The sequence below is a fragment of the Vicugna pacos genome, chromosome 7 (genome assembly GCF_048564905.1).
Source record: "Vicugna pacos chromosome 7, VicPac4, whole genome shotgun sequence".
Taxonomy (NCBI): domain Eukaryota; kingdom Metazoa; phylum Chordata; class Mammalia; order Artiodactyla; family Camelidae; genus Vicugna; species Vicugna pacos.
The window spans coordinates 66,168,976-66,187,106 of NC_132993.1; the positions used below are offsets into that span (position 1 = coordinate 66,168,976).

Below are 18,131 nucleotides of genomic sequence, written 5' to 3' on the forward strand. Positions count from 1 at the left end.
TAAAAATGTAAAAAAAAATCAGAAACAATCTATAAATATCATTAATGGGAGAATAAACAAATAAATGAGGGTGGGCTTATAAGATGGAAAGCCAGACAGCAATAAAAGGGATGAATTCATTTTACCTGGATCAACATAAGAGACTGAAAATCAATGTTGAGAAGCGGCAAAGGGATGTACGTAAATGAGAGTAAATACATGCATCTAAAAATCACACAAAACAGTAATAAACACTGTTTGTGGATGAATGTTTACAGAGTAAAAGTACAAAGGCAAGGATTAAAAACTTTGTTGCAGGAAAAGATGCCCACTAGTTGCAAGATCATTTCCTCTGGAAAGGAACAGGGAATGGAAGGGCAGGAGAGCATAGAGCTACATTAAATACGTTTATTTCTTTAGGAAAAAATACTAAATTTTGTCAATGCTGGGTGGTGAGTACAAGAGTGTCCATCACATTATTCTATCTGCCTTTTTTGCATGTTTAAATTATTTCAAAACATAAGCTTCTTAAAATTAAAAAAAGGAAGAAAAGTTGTCTTGAAATTTTCACACCACACGCACCTTCACGTGCTTGATTTCACTGATGCCACAACAGCTCAGGGATGAGTAGCCCAGCTGCAGAGATGTCTCTAATACTGTTGCCAGAAAAACTACAAGAAACAAAAATGAATAGCTGAAAGCTGCCAGGAGGCACGCGACTCAGTCTTTTAAAACCTTCACCAGAGCTGCCTCACATGTACTAGGCTAGTTTATAAAACTGTGGGTCAGGGGTAAGGGGGTAGGGAGGGATAAACTGGGAGTTTGGGATTTGCAGACACTGACTACTATATATAAAATAGATAAACAATAAGGTCCTACTGTACAGCACAGGGAACTATATTTAACACCTTGTAATAGCCTATAATGAAAAAGAATATGTATATATATGTATAACTGAATCACTATGCTGTACACCAGAAATTAACACAACTCTGTAAATTGATTTTACTTTAATTTTTAAAATTAAAAATAAATAAATAAATAAATAATTATGGGTCAGATCCTGACCCATTAGAGGGCTCTGAAATCACATTAAGTGCATCATGGACAGATTCTTTTTTAGAAAATGACAGAAATGAGTAGAATGAAAAGCATCCACTGCATGTATCAGGGTAAGTACTGTTTCATGACACATTTGTTTTGATCTTTGGGGTGTGTGTGTGTGTGTTTTCAGTTGTTCATACAAAAATTTTTACACAAATGTTCATAGGAGCATTATGCATAATTTGGAAAAAGTAGAAACAATCCAAATCTCCATCAAAATGAATGGATAAATAATGGAGTAGTATTCATCAATAAAAAGGACTGAAGTAAAAATTCATGCGACACCATGGATGAACCTTGAAAACATTATGCTAAGTAAAAGAAGCCAGTCACGAAAGATCACATAGATTATGATTCCACTGATATGGCACGTCTAGAACAGGCAAAGCTATGAAAACAGAAAGCAGACTAGTGGTAGCCCAGGGCCGGAGGTGGGGATAGACAGCAGGAGAGAGTCTGGGGAATGCGTGTGAGGTTTCTTTCTGAGGTGATGAAAATGTTTAAAATTGACTATGAAGAGCCTTGCACAACTGTTTAAATACACTAATAAGCTTTGAACTGTATACCACTGTTAAATGAGTAAAGTCTATGGTATGCAAATTATGTTTCAGTAAAGGTCTTATAAATATCTTTAACATATGAATTATTTGGTTCCTGAGATTATACTAGATTAGCTGAAGTCATGAAAACTATTAAAGAATGAATTTCTGTGAGCCAGCTCCTTGATTTTAACATTTTAATGTGGGGGGGGGCCCTTCCCTAACACAAGCGCTCACTTTCTTTTCTGATCATAAACCTACTGTCATATCAATCCTTCATTCTCACTAAGATATTAGTGCTTGAAACAGCTCAGAGTGTCATCTCTTCCTAAAGTCTCTACTTATACCAAAGTGACTGTTCTCTAGTGGTGTCTTTTCTGATTTAAATCAAATGTGCAGATCTTTTAGACCATGGAGATTCCATGGAGTAATAGTGCTGTAAAGGTAATATCTACTGTCTAAGAAATAAAGTAAATAACTTATATTAATTTGTTAGTCCATCATAGGGAGGTAAAGATCGGGGGAAAATAAAAATAAAACAAAATATTAGACAAGAAAGTATTGGGGGCTTAGTTACAGGGAGGAAAAAAAAAGCTGTTGTGCTTGGTTCAAAAAAAATCAAAAATGCAAGAACAAATATCAAGGAAACTCCTTGGCTGAATATGTCATATGAGTTGAGAACCATCAAAAACAATATATGTCACTATCCCAGAAGACAGACATCATTGTCTTCAACAAAATGCAGCTCTAGGCAGCAAACGGCAGTCTAATGAGTAAAGTCACACACAAAGGTTAAATAGCTTGGATTTATTTTTGTGGGAAGAGATGGGGCTATAAACTGACATGAATGATTTTGTCACAGTGATTAAGGCAGCCGGGAGCCCGCAAGGTGGCTTTATGGGGTCCAACAGCAGCATGCCAGTCACCGTTCGAGTTCCCACCACTTCTCCTGGTGTTTTCTCCTTAACGTCCTGCCCTGCTTTTCCTAATAAAAGCTGCCTCACATCTGAAGAAAGAGGGGCAGCGACTGGTGTTCTGGTGCCCACAGTAATGAGATCCTCACAGCACTTGGGCATTAGACAGGGCGGCTCTGCTGGGCCGGCAAGAATGCATGTGGGGGAAGAGGAAGAAAGAGGTCAGGGATAAGACAGAAATGTGGAAGGAGGCCCATGCTCCGCTCAAAACCATCCCAACAAACAATTTTAACAATCCAGAGGCAAGAAATACTGTGATGGGTGGAAATACATCAGCAGTACATAAAATCAGTAACATGAATGGTCACAGAACTTTCTCTCTGCATCTGTGACATGGAAAATTGAAACAAAGGCAGACCATACATATTCGCTGAGGAACAACTGTGCCTCAGGTACAGCGTCAATGTGACACTGATGAATACGTGGTGAATATGAATGACAAAGTTCCAGCCCAGCAGTAGAGTCCATCTCTTGGAGACATCTTCTGTTATCAGTGCTCTGATATCCCTGTACCAACACACACGTAAGTAGGAACAATTTTATGCCAAGCCTCTGAAGCAACTTTAACTTAACATCTACCTGGAAAACTGCCTTGTCATTCTTTAATGCTGAGTCTGAATCCTGCAGTCATTTGGCAATGGGTCACTCTGGAAGACTGAGAAGTGACACGTTCAGCAAGTGTGGAGTGCAGACTGAGCACAGAACTTTGAGTTTAAATCCAGGGGACGAGGAGCAGTGACAATAAGGAGAATCATTTTAGGAAGGTGATTATTCCAGCAGCAAAGAGCAGAAGTGACACTGTAAACCACATCTAAAGAAGGGGATTGAATGAGGGACACTTTAAGGGGAGCAAAAGAAACAAACAAACAGAAAAAAGAAAAACCACATAAAAAACAGGTTTAAAGGTACGTAGTAGAGTGGGAGGCTGGTTGAACTGTAACACATTTTGCAAATCCCAAAATAAGTCAGTCCGACAACGGGCAGCGGGGATGGTTCCCAACACTGAATATAAATAACCTTTCAGAGACTTGTTCTTACTTTAGTTGCTAAGAGAAAAAGAGGCACTTGACAGAAAGAGAGTAGGACAAAAATAAAAAATAAACCAAGGACCACAGGGAAAGTGAACAGAGTGAGGCTCTGTTCACGGGAAAGTGACAGATCGGAACAGGCAATAGGAACACAACAGCACCTTCCCTGAGAGATGAGGAAAGAAAGAGATGAGAGAAAAGAAAAGAAATAATCGACCAGGGAAAATCTGACATAACACCCAGGGTCTGGGTGCTCTCTGAGTCATGGCATCAATGACGTCATCTAGTCAACATCTTGTTGAGCGCTTGCTGTGTACAAGGCTTTGAGCTCAAAGCAGGGAAGAAATAAAAATGGAGTTGAGGATGCATGCCTTCACGCCATGTTTTTCCCTACAATTAAATTTAAGTAATTCCTCTCCCTTCACTATGACGACTGCAAACTTCATGATTTCATATGCAGGACACTTAAGAAATGTCCCCATCAACTCATTCATCAATGATCTCAGGTAGATTTCATTTAAAATTGGTTAAGTTATGAATAAATAGTACTTTCCCTTCATTAATTATGAAAGAACATTGTCTATGCAAAATCATTGAGAACTATAAGGACACTGTGCTAAACTTACCTCAGAAATTAAATGAGAATTCACAGTATCTCAGCACCAATATTTTTCCCCCTTTTTTCATCCTGGAGGATCCTGAGAACCAACAAACGTTGCTACAAGCCATCGTTTGAAAGAGCCTCATCTCCAGTCCCTCACCCAGTCAGAAATGGCTCCACTTTTGGTGACAGCAGTGAATACAATTTGAATTTTGTCCACCTCCTTATCAATCAGTATCTGTCCAAGCTTTAAGGTACTTTTATGAGGAAATAAGTTTGGGGGGAAAAAAAGCAATGTACTATTTATAGCTAAACCAGCTGTATAAGAACAATTCTGTGGTCCTGAATCAAAAGTTCCATCATCTTCAATGATGTTTAAGTTTCTATCAAAGTCAATAAAACTCCTCCTTGATTATTTACACAATGGTGAATTTGCAGATGCATCTATAAGAATTTTTCCCATTGTTCTTATGAAACACTTTCCTAAAGTTTTCCTAGAAAGCACATCAAATTACTCCTAACTGTTGCTAAACTGCAAGTAATACCAAACTCGCCTTGACAATAACCCACTATTTATAACAAATGGAGACTGACACCAAAATTATCCATCTCAATAAGAACAAATTTTCTAAACTCCTACTTTTCGATTATTAACATACATTTAGTTAACGCATTCCACATGCCACGTGAAATAAGCCCGTTGCTCATTTTGCACAAACTAAGTGTGATTTTTCAGAGCATCAACTGTCGCATAAGTTAGGAAATCAATCTTTAAGAGAGCCTCACCTCCTGACCCAGGAGATGCACAGTGACTACAGTCCGAACTCTACAATGGGAAGAAGGGTGGGCCCCTTAAAGCCCCTCCCACTAGCCTGCAGACCTTTGGAAAAGACCAACAAAGATTAAGATGGAGGAGGAGGAAGGAAGACTAAGGAATAAAGAAGAATAAGAATAAGAAGAAGAAAGATGAGAAGAGGAGGGGGAGGAAGATGAGGAGGAGGAAGAACAGAAGGAGGAGAAGAGAAGGAGGATGAGGAAGGGGAGGAGGAGGATAGGGAAAGAGGAGGAGGAGGAGGAGAAAACGGTTCCTCCCTCTGAACCAAACACTTAAAGCTCATGGAGGGATGAAAACAATCCCAGACGCCATCAGAGTAAGTCCTGCTAAAAATCCCAAGGCTCTCTTTAAAAACGTTAAGACCTAGATCAAGAGTGGAGCCAACTACTAAAACCTCAAGAAGCTGAGATTAAAAACTCAGAGAGTACCTCAGACTGTTTCAGGTCACTGTCTCTAGTTGAGCCAGAAGGATACTGGACTGAGCTGGCACAGCAGACCCACGATCTTCTCCCCAGAACTGATTTTTGTATTTCCCTGAGCCTCACCTTCCCCTCCTCTTGTACCCATAGCCTATTCCTGCCCTGTTCTGATGAGTCAAGATTGTTTTCTGCCAACTGCTCCTACTCTAGCCTACCCTAGGTTATTGCTACCCTGCATGACCTTGACTGCCATGGATCCAGAGCCGGGTTCCAAGCCAGACGCCAAAGACATAAAAAATCCACTATAAATTCCTGGACACCAGGTCTGCGAAGTAGCAGCTCTCTCTGCAGCATCTTGCTATATAATCTGAAGAAAGAGAAACCACTGAAAGAAAACCTTGAGCTGTGACCCAGGAGGAGCAAATGGTGTATATCAGCCAGACCTCGACACTCTGACCTCACTAGTGGAGGAAGGGAAGGCAATTTCTCCCAAACAAGCCTGGTTAAAAGGCAAAGTGGAAAAAAAAATATATATGTAAATAAGAACAGAAATTGACCAACTAGAGGGAAAGGCTAGAGATATGAATCTCTGCCAAGTAGAATTAAGTGGTTGAAGAAAACTGTGAAACAGTTCTACTGCCTTGGGTAAAAATTTTAAAACAACTTGCAAAATATAAGCTCTGGAGGTCAAGCTTTGGAAAATACCATTGATTTCCCATCTTCAAAGTTAGCTAAAGTTCTTTACTCGGGACAAAATAAAAATATGCAACAAAATGGCAACTATTGCTAAGTGCTAAAATCCCGATACAAAATTAATTTTTAAAAAGGAGAAGAAAAATGTGGATTTACCCTTGCTGATGAGTATGAGTCTGAAAAAACTCCTCAACAGAGACAACAGATTGGGGGCAGAGTGGAAAGAAGAGGGGGGAAAGATTAAGTTCCTTACTCCTCTTTTTAGCTAGAACTGCTGATATTTCTGGGTCACGGTACAACATTGTTTATTTTCCAAATCAAGTTATATATAATAGTCTGCTCTAGGGAAAACAGATTTCTGTCTTAAAAGCTACTCAAAAGGTAAAATCAGAAGTAAAGGACACTTAGAGTATACAATCAGTTTTTCTACACGATATATTTATATTTTTTAAAACATAGCACACTGAATTCAATTTATGTGTCAAATCATTGTAATCATCAAAGGGACTGCACATTCAATATCTGAAAAGACAAACTATACATGTATTTATTAATCTGGAACCCTATCTTGTTCCAAAAAGGATTTCAGGTCGTTTTATGTGGATAACTACAAGATAAGATAAAAATTTTAAGTAGATGAGGAACCTGGGGGAAAGGGAAAACTCATTAATTCAAAACCTATTTATTAAGCACTGACTCTGTACCAGCCACCGCTCTAGGTAGCGGAGACGTGTGGTGAACTAATGGGCAAGATCACTGTTCTCATGTCGTTTATAGTCTAGCAATGGCATACTGAAAAAAAGACAACAAACAAGTCCATCTGTAAAAGGAAAGTCAAGTGCTAGGAAGGAAAAAAGAGTAATGGTGATAAGGAGGGTAGGGGAACGGGACAACTTTAGAAAAGGAGACGGAGGACATATCTTAAGATCACATGTTTTAAGCCTGGATATTTATGTGAATCTAAGTTTAACATGCACCTAAAAATGTGCACAGATAACGATTTCCCAGACTGACAAATTATCATGTCCAGAGAGATTTTAGGTGACTCTTGGGTGGAAATGAGGATGGGGAGAAGGTACATGATAATGAGATAGGAATGAAGCTACCACAAAAATCTGGGAAAGCTGGGGCACAATTAGCCTCTAAACTTTTGGCACCGAAGTCAAGGAAGGAAACACAGTTACATCACAAATCTCTTCTCTTGGTCCTGTTGAGACACCATGCATAATGTCTCCAAGACTTCAATGAGTACTGTAACTGGTTTCTCAGGAATATTTCTTACAATGTCCTTCAACTTACCTTTAGAAAAATCCTGCATGAAAAGGTCAGGGGAGTGACTGAGAAAATCAATCCCAACTCATACCAACTCCCTCATGACTGACTTAAATCCAAAGAGATTTAAGGGAAAAATACCTTAAATCTTGAGAATATATGGAGCTCCTCGACCCTGGGTGCAAATTGGAATCCACTGGAGAGATTTAAAAAATATCCCCACCCCAGAATCTCTGGAGGTGAGGCCAGTACACTATGGAGGAATGGATGATGATTTTCTATAAATAGTTTCTTTAAAGTGAATTTCTGGCAGATTAAACTCCATCAAGTACTCAGAATAAAGATATTCTCTGCTGCCATTTAGATGCAGACTCAAGATATCTCAGGATATCTCTACATGGTTAAAAGAATATCTGAGCTAGAAGTAGAAATTATACCCATTTCTACTTTCTACGTAGAAATGAAGGTGTATACCAAGTGCTAAACATGACATCAGTTCACCCCTGAAAGAAGTTAATGAGAGAGGAGACATGGGCAGGGTCAAGAGTTTTAAAGAAATGGTAGGTTTGTTCCAACACACAGATGAATGGGTGACCACATTAAAATAAATAGCAAAGATTACAAAAGGGTTATTGTATGTGGATCTCTAACACTTTCCTTGAGAATTCTTATTCTAATTCTACTACTTGTTAGTTGTATGACCTTGGGCTGGTTAACTAGCTTCCTTAAGCTTCATTTTCCTCATCCATAAAATGGGTATTACAATAATACCTACCGCAGAGTGACAGCTAGTGCATGTAAATAACTCAGCACAGTGCCTAACACATGATAAATATTCAGGAAATATTCATTGTTATTTTTCAACACTTTCCCTTAATATTTGCTTCCTAACGATTTTATTACCAAAGTAAACACATCCAGCTAGATGTTCACAGAAGTTATCATTTTGGTTAATCTCTTTTATGTAAATCCTTTCACATTCTGGACTCTGGAGCTACTTGTCTATGAAGACACAAAATATATTTTGTATCTTCATTTGGAAAAGATATGTGACTACTGATTTCTGTTCAGCATTGAATGTTTCCGTTTTATGAAGCTTAAACCACAAATGAGCATATACAATTTTGGTGTTGACTTACTGGATACTAAAATCTTCGATTTCCAAAGAAAGATTATAACAATCCACATACACATCCAGTTCCAAAACAAAACACACATCCTGAAAGAGGTGTTTTCCACCTTTTAAATGTTAATTATCTTTATATAATCCATTCTCACTCTCAAGACAGTAGAAATGAAGCATTCCTATTGTGTTCTGCAAGTTTCTTCACGACTATAGAACTTTTAAAAGTATTTTCAAGGGCTGCAAGAAATATATAGTTCCTATGGGACAGATGTAAGAAATCTTTGATCCCAGTGCCACTGAATGATATCTAAGGAAATGTTGGTGGCCTCCTGCCTTAAGGCCAGTTTAGCATACTGCTTAAACACACAGCCGGAGGGGAGTGAGGCTGAAGTGCCTGGGGCCAAATGCTCTCTCAGATGCCTACTAGCTTTGCAATTTTGCAGCTGATAAGTATTACCTGTCACATGATTCTTGTGGAGTTGCAATGAGCTCATGTATCAGGAACCCAGAACAGTGTTCAGCACATGAAAAGTAACCATATAAGCTTCCTTTTATTAAATATTTTAATATATACCATAACATGACAACATTATTATAAGTATCTCTCTTTTCTTGATTTCTCTTTCCTTCCTCCTTCTCACCATTCTCCTCAAGATCTATCTCTTCCTCTTCTTGTACTCTCTTCCACTCTTTTCCATAACATCCTTTATCCCTTTGCAGCTTATCCATAATCCCTAATGATAAATGTGGCACTGTCTGAGCCCCATTGGAGCTATAGAGTACTACATGAGACAAGAAAGCAGGCCTTCCTCCATGTACTTTCAGAAGGGGATCTAACCACTAAAAATGATAGAACACTTGGCATTCTTTCAAATAAGAGAAAGCAAATAAAACTAAGGACAATTTTTATCAACTCATAAGCTCTTAGTGTCAGTCACAGTTTTCCATGTGTTGCTGTAAAGAAGCAATGCAAGATGAGGTTCTTTTGCACACAGTAAAATCATGATGAAGAATTTCAAAGACACCCAAGAATATATACAAAGTGGGATCTCCCAGACTAAAAACAATACTTAAGGAAAATTCCTACAATTCTAAATCTCATTTTCTTTCAGCTATTTAATTATAAGAGGTTAGTAGGAGAATAAAAGCGTACTGGGAAATGCCTCCTTCCTATTTCTAGCAGCAGCAGAACAAAGTTTTGATGGGTGGCAAAAGTTGATCAATATTGAGCTACTTGGGTTTAACAAATGCACATTAAGAAAAAAAAAGAAGCTGTTTGTGCTATCCTTGCTAAATATTTCTAAAGCTGTAACTCCTAGGATTCCTTTTCCGCCCAGGAAGCAGTACTGCAGACAATTTACAGTCAAGCTGACTCAGGGCTCCCAAGTGAAACAACCCGATTTTAAGTACAGCTCAGCCACGCTCAGGCAGATGTATAAATACCCTCATAAAAATGGAGCACAGCTACCTACCGCTTGCCGTCCTGTGACCACTCTGAATTTTCCCCAATCATTACAGATTATCAAAACTCTAATAAATGGTAGACTCATGTTCTTGGCGCTTGGCTGACCACTTGAGAAACTGCAACACCTTCCAGGCAATGAGATTAAAAAAAAAAATACGTAGCCTGTCTATTCGCTGACAACAAAGACTTCTAAGAAAATGAAGTTCTGCTATTTGTAGAGAAACAATCATGGGCTGCAAAACAAGGTATTGAAAATGGGTGGGGTAACCACACATCAAAATCAACCACCAAATAACCTAATTTTGATGCCACGGTAAATCTATCATGCTTGGCTAGCAAAAAGGGAGTAGCCATCAAGGTGCTTCTCCTTAAAAATAGCAATTACATGATCATCAGTATGAAACCATCAGTAGGACTTGGTAGGTGGTATCTTGCCCATGGGGGTATCGGGTTAAAAATATGTTTTATCCTATTGTCTGCAAACATACAATTTTTTAGCACATTTTCAAGTCAGAAGAAAGACTGAATATTTTGAATATTCTAGTTGTGAGTGCTATTTTACAAGACCAAGATGACTTCAGACTAGGTAGACAATCTTCAGGATAGCAAGGTTACCCATAATCAAATATCACTTCTTTGACTTACCATTTCTAGGACTTTAGGACACAATAAGCCTTCAGTTTGGGCCAATCATCCAACTCAGGATGAAAATAAAGTATGCATTCAAGTAATTGGCCATATAGTAAAGAAATCTTTTACCATATGGACTCATATCAACAGAATTATTATTTCACATCAATCTAATTGCCAGTATTTCCACAGAACTAGAATGAAAATTTTTTTTCCCAAAAATAAAAGTGCTATTCCATTTAGTGATGAAAACTGAAATAACAACACATTAAAAGTAAAATTATCTGTTTTATACCATCACAGTTCTTATGAGGTTTCTGAAACATCAGGGAATATATTACTGGTTTCCTCACTCTAGGTTAATGACTCGATCTTACCAGGTGAGAAGTAATTCTTGAATTAGGTTAGATGACCTATTAGGTTTCTTCCATCTCTAGGACCGTTAAATTCCACTTAGTTACGTAAACTCGAGTAATTTGTAACTTACTTCTGGGACTGTGTTAAATTCGGGTAACTAGGGCACCATTTTGCATTAATGTGATGTCATACAATTTCTAAATAGTACTTAAGCAACCTGAGGGAGTTAATGTTATTTAACAAAAACTCACATAGTGCTTACAGTATACCCAGCGCTGTTTTAAGTGCTTTTAAAATATTAACTCACTTATAGTATGTAACTAAGTATACTTAGTAACTAAGTTCTTGTGAAGCTTAATGAGTAGGTGAATTGGCATTTAGCAATGAATTCAAGTGAACAACTACCTTTGAAATTAAGGTTATTCATTTCTAACAATTAGGGTTATCCCGCAATAACACGAATCTGGTCAGTAACCTTCCTTATGGAGACTCTTAAACGGCCTTCGGGACAAGTCCAAATTTCTCAGCAAGTCATGAAGGTGCTGCGGCTTCTATATTCTGCTTTCCATGCTTTGTCTCATCTGTCCCTTAAGTCCTATTTGCAGTTAACAAAAATGTGTCCTGACTCCCACATGCCCGTGTTCCTGCTGCCCCTTCAGTTTGATATGCCCATCCCTTTAATGTGGCCTATTCCTACTTACCCTCAAAACATAGCTCATTCAGCACCTCCCTCTGACACACTCTGATTGCTCATCTGGATTAAGTACCATGTCTTTTCTGCTTCCCCAGCTCTCTGTGATCACCTTCAGAAAATCACACAGAAGGGAAAGTATCCATTCATCGATCTTCCTACTTGTCTGAAAAGTCCTTCAACGGTAGAACTGAGTCTTCTATTGCTAAATCCCCAGGGCCTTGTACAAAAATTGGTACACAGTATGAGCTCAAGTAAGTAAATGCCTTTTAAATAAACAAAACAACAAATAAATATACATATTTTTGTGAGCTGATAGAAAAGCATCCTCATTGTATTTTTGAAGTAGAAAGGAAGTTGCTGGAACTATTTCTTGGTAGCTAAGATGCCATAAATTATATCTACTTAATCGTCAAAGAAATAACAAGGCCCATACAGAATTAACTTATGTTTTTAGGTTCAATGACAGCTCCCATTGGAATGCCAAAATGCAGGACCACTCCTTAGTTTCCTAACTGCAGCAAAAGTTGGCCTATGGAAACTACGTCTTTACAACTGCAGTTGCCACATTCAGTCCAAGTAGCCAGTGACCTCTAACAGTAGTTAAGGAGCTTGGTAAATTGCAATGGCTCCCAGGTGATCCAGACACCAACCAGATGCACAACATGTACCTTACCATGGGCCAGGCATTCAGATAACTGCTTGGAATAACTACTTTGATGACAAGACAGTGTCTTCACTTTCATTTCTGACTTGAATTAATCTATTCATGCTTTTTTACCTAGCTCCCACCCATCCATTCACACCTCACCAAAAGCCAGAGTCATTCTTCTCAATTGTAAGGTTTACTGCTGTGGGCAGCAGAAGCTGCACAAGCCCAGAGCATCTTCTGCCCCAAGGGGAGAGGCTTAGGAACCAAAACACCACAGAAGTAGTGCTCCAAAATGGGAACAAAAAGGAAGACCAGCCTGTTGTCCAAGAGTGGTGGTCTTTCACTAATTCAGAGAAGGGCAGAGGGTACCTATGGACAGGACCAGCAAAGGGCAGAGACTCCATGAGTTTCCAGGTTCAGTCCTGCAGTTTTCTCTTCTTGCATTTCTACCTTCTCCTGGCTCCCTTCCTCTCTGAGAAAGTCTTTGTGATTTTTTTAAAGCACTGTTTACATCAGCAAAAATTTGGACTGTGAGAGACTCTACAGGATGACAGACTCCATGTCTTCAATGAATAAATTGCATGGAAAAAAACAAGGAAATGGTTGGGGGAGGGAGGAAACCATGCATTAAAAAGACTTAAAAAACAAAAAATTAAACTAACTGCAGTCCATAGACATTATTTGTGTCATGGATCAAAGTCATATATATATTATATTTATGTATATATTTATTTACTATGTTTATATTATGTTAAATATGTATTTAATATATTTGTACATTTAATATTTAATATATATTAGCTATGGAAATATCATGATTATATTTTCTTAAAATTCTTATTTTTTATAGGTACACAGTGAATTTTTTTTATGAATGAAATGATTTGCTTCAAAATAATACAGAAAGGGAAAGAAAATATGTAGTCTGTAGATAAAACAAAATTGGTTACGGGTTGCAAATTACTGAAGCTGGGAGTTCATTATAATATTCTCCCTACTTTTGTGTGCTTGAGATTTTTTATAATCAAAAGTTGTAAATGAGTGTGAGAATATTCCTCCACAGAAATATTCTAATTTATTGAAAAGTAAGACCGGTGTCCTATGCTTCTTCAGTTTTACTTTGGAAACAAGTCAAAATGGAAAAGGTATTTACGAACCATTAATTCAAATAAGTAAATAAAATTCAAATAAAAAAATAGGTATTTACCAAACATTAATTCAAATGATAGAATCCATCATTAAAGCCTGGCATATTAGATTTTCTACTACAATAATCTAACTGATGGATATTACTATAGCCCTTTAAATTAATCTCCATCTTATATTAAAATTTTAACAGAACTAAGTACTTGGCTACAAATACAGATTAAAGTTGTATTTTTCTATTTGTACTTATTCTTACACTTACAAATAAATTACTATGCCTATCACATCATCAAAAAATATCTTAAAGTATTAAGAATATATTTATACATGTGAAAATGATCAGCCTGCCTTTGCTTCAGTGAAGTGTACAAAATTTTCAACTACATGAACAAGTTCTATCTTAATATGTACTTACAGGTGGGTGAACTGGTTGCTGGGATGATGTATGTAAACACCAAAAAATGCCTACAGAGCCCCCAGATATTTACTTAAACTAACCAGAAAATTCCAAATAATTTTCAGGCATACCGGTGGATGTGTGATTTTGACCTAAATATGGATAAATGGTAGTTAGATATATTTAAACATAATTTATAAATGCCCCCAAACAACGTGGCCCTCATTACACCAAAAGGACTGCTACCAATGAAGAAAGACGGGAGGGGGATGCCTCTTCTGGAGGTGAATAGGGACATCTGTAATGTCCACAAAGTGAGTGAGCCTAGAACTTTGCAGTTCAGCTTAATTTTTAGTTTAGTTAGGGACGTCTAGGCTTGTTTTTCCAATTTTCCTACAGTACCAGTCTTGGCTTAAATCACATAAAGGCTTCTCTTTGAGATTTAAAACAACAACAACCACAACAACAATAATGATGATGCAAATCCTGCCAAAACACTATATTCCTTCTTCCCACGCAGGGCTTTTGCTTGGCAGAGAGAGGGTCTCCGCCCCTTTGCTTGGGTTGCCGCACAGCTGGAGGCATCCCGCACAAACTCCTCTGGAGCAAAGCCCCCAGCCTGTGACTATTTTGGCATTTTGTCCAACACTTCCCCACCCCACCTCCTTCCTTTTTTTTTGCACAGGGAGCGCCATGCATGACTCGCATTAGAATTTCGCTCGTTTCACTGAAGACATTACATCTCCAGGGCAACGGAGAGCAAACGTGGGGTCGGGGTGGGCCGGGCCGCGCGGAGGACCAGCCCCCAGACCGCACCTCTCACCTGCCCGCCGCCGGGGTCGCCCCGCACACGCGTGTCGAGCTCGTCGTGCCCACTTTCGTCTTCACCGCCGGAGCGGTAGATGAGCCGGAGTGGAACGATGCTCTGGCGCTCCAGGAAGCGGTTTTCGTTCCTCCTCTCCATCTCTGTCAACGAGGCGTCTCCTTCGGGCAGGAAGGGGACAAGGAGGGATTTGGGGAGAAAAGGCGAAAATAATTACCCTGACCCACCCTCGTCCATCCTGCGGTCCGATATCTCCCCTATGAAGATTCCACTTCCCCCTTCGTCTTGGACCCCATTTGGGAAGGACGCAAAGACACCAGACGGAGAGCCTTGGACCAGTTCATCTGAGAACAGCCAGGATCGGGGCCCAGAAGCAGAGCACCCTTCTGCTATCCTTCGCATTCCTCTTTCACTTCAGAAGAAAAATAGGCATTTGACCTAAAGCGTCTAATGCATCTGCGCGCCCCTCACACTGGATTTTTGCTTCACTTCTCACCACCCTTCTAAATAAAAAAATCTCCCCGCGCACTCAGGAAATGGAGATGCCCCTTTACAATGCGCTTGAGGGCTGCAACGATGCCCGGGAAATGGTACGTCCCGAAGCCACAGAGGGCGGCGAACTTACCTGGCCGCCCGCAGCGCGTCAGGGGACAGGTCCCCAGAGCGCACAGCAGCACGAAGGGCACGGTCACAACCGCCGCCGCCGCCTGCATGGTGTTGCCTGTCAGCCGGCCTCGCCCGAAACGCTCAGCTCCTCATGCCCGGGCAGCCGGGTCCGGATCCTGCGCCCGGGGCCCCCGGCTCGCCTGGGCCGCCCCCTCCCAGCCCTAGCCGGTGCTGCGGCGGCCGCGGCGCTGCAGCCTCCACCGCGGCGCTACCTCAGTGCTGCATTGTGCTCCGCGGGCGCTTCCGCTGGCGGGGGGAGCGAGCGAGTGCTGCATTGGGCGGTTGGCTATAGCTAAGTGGTTTTTAGCGCCTCCCACCTCATCTCCTGGCAGAAGCTCCGGCGGGCGACGAGCGCTCTGCGGGGAGCGAGCGCCTGGCGCACTCGCCCCCTGCGCGCGGGCAGGGGCGCGCGCACGGGAGTCAGCTGGGAAATGTAGTTCTCTCCCCGCGTCCCGCTCGTCTCCACCGCAGCGCGGACTGTCGCGACCTCGTGACCACTGGGTCCTCTACCTCCTGGAGACGGGAGGAAGGAGGAGGGCAGAAAAAAGAAAGGTCATCGCTGGCAGGCCTCCTGGCACCGAAGATGCTCGAATGAACCGCTGCGGGAGCTGGGATTCAGCCATTGGATCCCTGTAGTCATGTTTCCCGCAAATTTAAAAATTACTTAAATTATTATCAGGCAAGCAAACCTTCAAGAGTACATGGTAAGTAAACCATTCAGCAAATATTGATTGAGGACCTACTATGTGCCCGGGGGTTGACTAAGCGGAGGGGACACAGCGGTAAAGGACACGGTACAAGAGGCACCTGCTGTCACATACACCGAGTAAACACCGTTTTGTACACTACAGTGTGAAAAGTGCCCTGGTGATCTCTTGTACGGTTTCCAAACTTGAGTCAGTTTTTTCCACCCAGAAACCGCTGACTGAAGAAAAGTCGTGCCCCTGGAAGAAGGACCCTGCAGCACAAGTCAAAGACACATGGTAATGATTCCCAAGTCCTTCCTCAAAGGGGCTTACCTCTATTTACTTGAGTACTTGTGTACTGGGGAAAAAGATAAGAGTACTCAAATATTTGGTGGATGCAGGGTCTGAATTGATATTGGTGCCTGGGACCCAAAGCACCTATTATAACGGGGGGGGGGCATGTGGCAGCCAGGTAATAAATGGAGTCCTGACAAAGGTTTGGCTCACAGTGGGCCAAAAATGTCATTTGCTTAGCCTCGGAATATTTTAGTAAAAGAGAAGTATTTAGTACTTCATAAAATCATTCACACTGTGTCCCTGGCCTATAGGATAAAAATTATAGTGTGAAAAACAAGAAAGAAAAAGAAAGAAGAGGGAGGGAGGGATAAAAAGAGAGAGAGAATGAAAGAGAGAGAAAGGGAGAAAGAAAAAGAAAAAAGGGAGGGAGGGAGAGAGAAAGGAAGAAAAGGAAAAAAAGAAGACCAAATAAGTAGGAATCTCTGAAACTGCCTCTATCTTTCAGCCAAATAATAAATCAAAAAAAAAAATCTAAACTTGGGTTGCTGGAGGTGGTGGAGGAAGTTAGAGCCCCTGTTAAGTAATTAAAATATGACTGATTCCCATCATATTCTTATGGGTCATAAAGATTGACAGCAGACTCCCACCAACTGCACTAAGTAGTAGGCTCAATTGCAGCTGAAGTGCCAAATGTGGTATCTTTACCACTGCAGATGAGAACATAGTCCCAGGTACAGGGTAGGCAGACATTGATTGGGTAGATGGATAATTTCCATCCCTGTTAGGAAAAAAAAAAGGTCAGACAGTTTATTATATTCATAGGGAAAAGGTTACAGAATACATTTGTAGTTTCACCCCAGGGCTATTTAAACTTTCTTGTCCTTCGTCATACTATAATTTGAAAGGATGCCACACAACATCACATTAATCCATTACAGCAGTGATAACATGTTTATTGGACCATATGAGCAAGAAGTTGCTAGCACATTGGAAACTCTGATAAGACACATGCTGTCTAGAGGGTGAGATACCCTAAGATTATTCAGGGACCTTGTCACATCAGTAACATTTTTTGAGTTCCAGTGGTCAGGGGCAAGCCAAGACATGCCATTCAAAGTGAAGGACAAATTTTTGCATCCTGAACTTCCCAAGCATGAAAAAGGAAGCATAATACTTAGGTGGCCTCTTCTGGTCCTGAAGCAGTATATCTCAAGTGGGAATACTGCGTCCTCACGGGGGCATAAAAGACTGCCAGCTGTGAGCAGAAAAAACTCTGCAGTTGTATTACCAGGCATGTTCAAAGGTCCTAGAGACATCACTCGAGTTTACGGCAAGCCCCACTAGGAAATCACAACCGAGGCCCTGGGGATTTTAGAGCAAGGCCATGACGACTTCTGTGAAGAATTATATACTTTTTGATAAGTGAAAACAGACTGTTGTATGAGATGATGATGTATGAGAGATTAAAGCACCCGACAGTAGGGCAAAATCCTCAGGTGGTTACAACTGCCAATCATGAGCTGGTGTTTAATCAGACCTGTCAAGACATAACTTGGAACAAGTGCAGCAGTAATCCATGGTAAAATGGAACTGGTCCATCCAGGGTTGAGCAAAAGCAGGACCAGAGGGCTCAAGGAAATTCCATGAGTAGGCAGCCCAGAACCCCACGTCATCCATCACTGTTGCATCAGTTCCTCTTCCCAGGTCACCCCTACAGGTCCATTCCTTAAGTCTAGATGAAAAAGGAGAAA

The 18,131-nt window shown here is 40.5% G+C and overlaps 1 protein-coding gene across 7 annotated transcripts in view; it reads right to left on the reverse strand.

Annotated features, from left to right (window-relative positions):
• The window catches only part of ADAM22 (ADAM metallopeptidase domain 22), a 200,415-nt gene extending 184,709 nt beyond the window's left edge, over nt 1-15,706 (reverse strand). For 6 of the 7 annotated variants that reach the window (XM_072965059.1, XM_072965058.1, XM_072965057.1 and 3 more), the window contains exons 1-2: nt 15,357-15,706; nt 14,732-14,892 (exon numbers count right to left, since the gene is read on the reverse strand). In XM_072965059.1, the coding sequence (XP_072821160.1) occupies nt 14,732-14,892; nt 15,357-15,444 (249 nt within the window). In that variant the 5' untranslated portion in view covers nt 15,445-15,706. The remainder of the gene's footprint in view (nt 1-14,731; nt 14,893-15,356) is intronic. The other variant, XM_072965063.1, reaches the window with a different exon arrangement.
• Between the last annotated feature and the right edge of the window lie 2,425 nt (nt 15,707-18,131).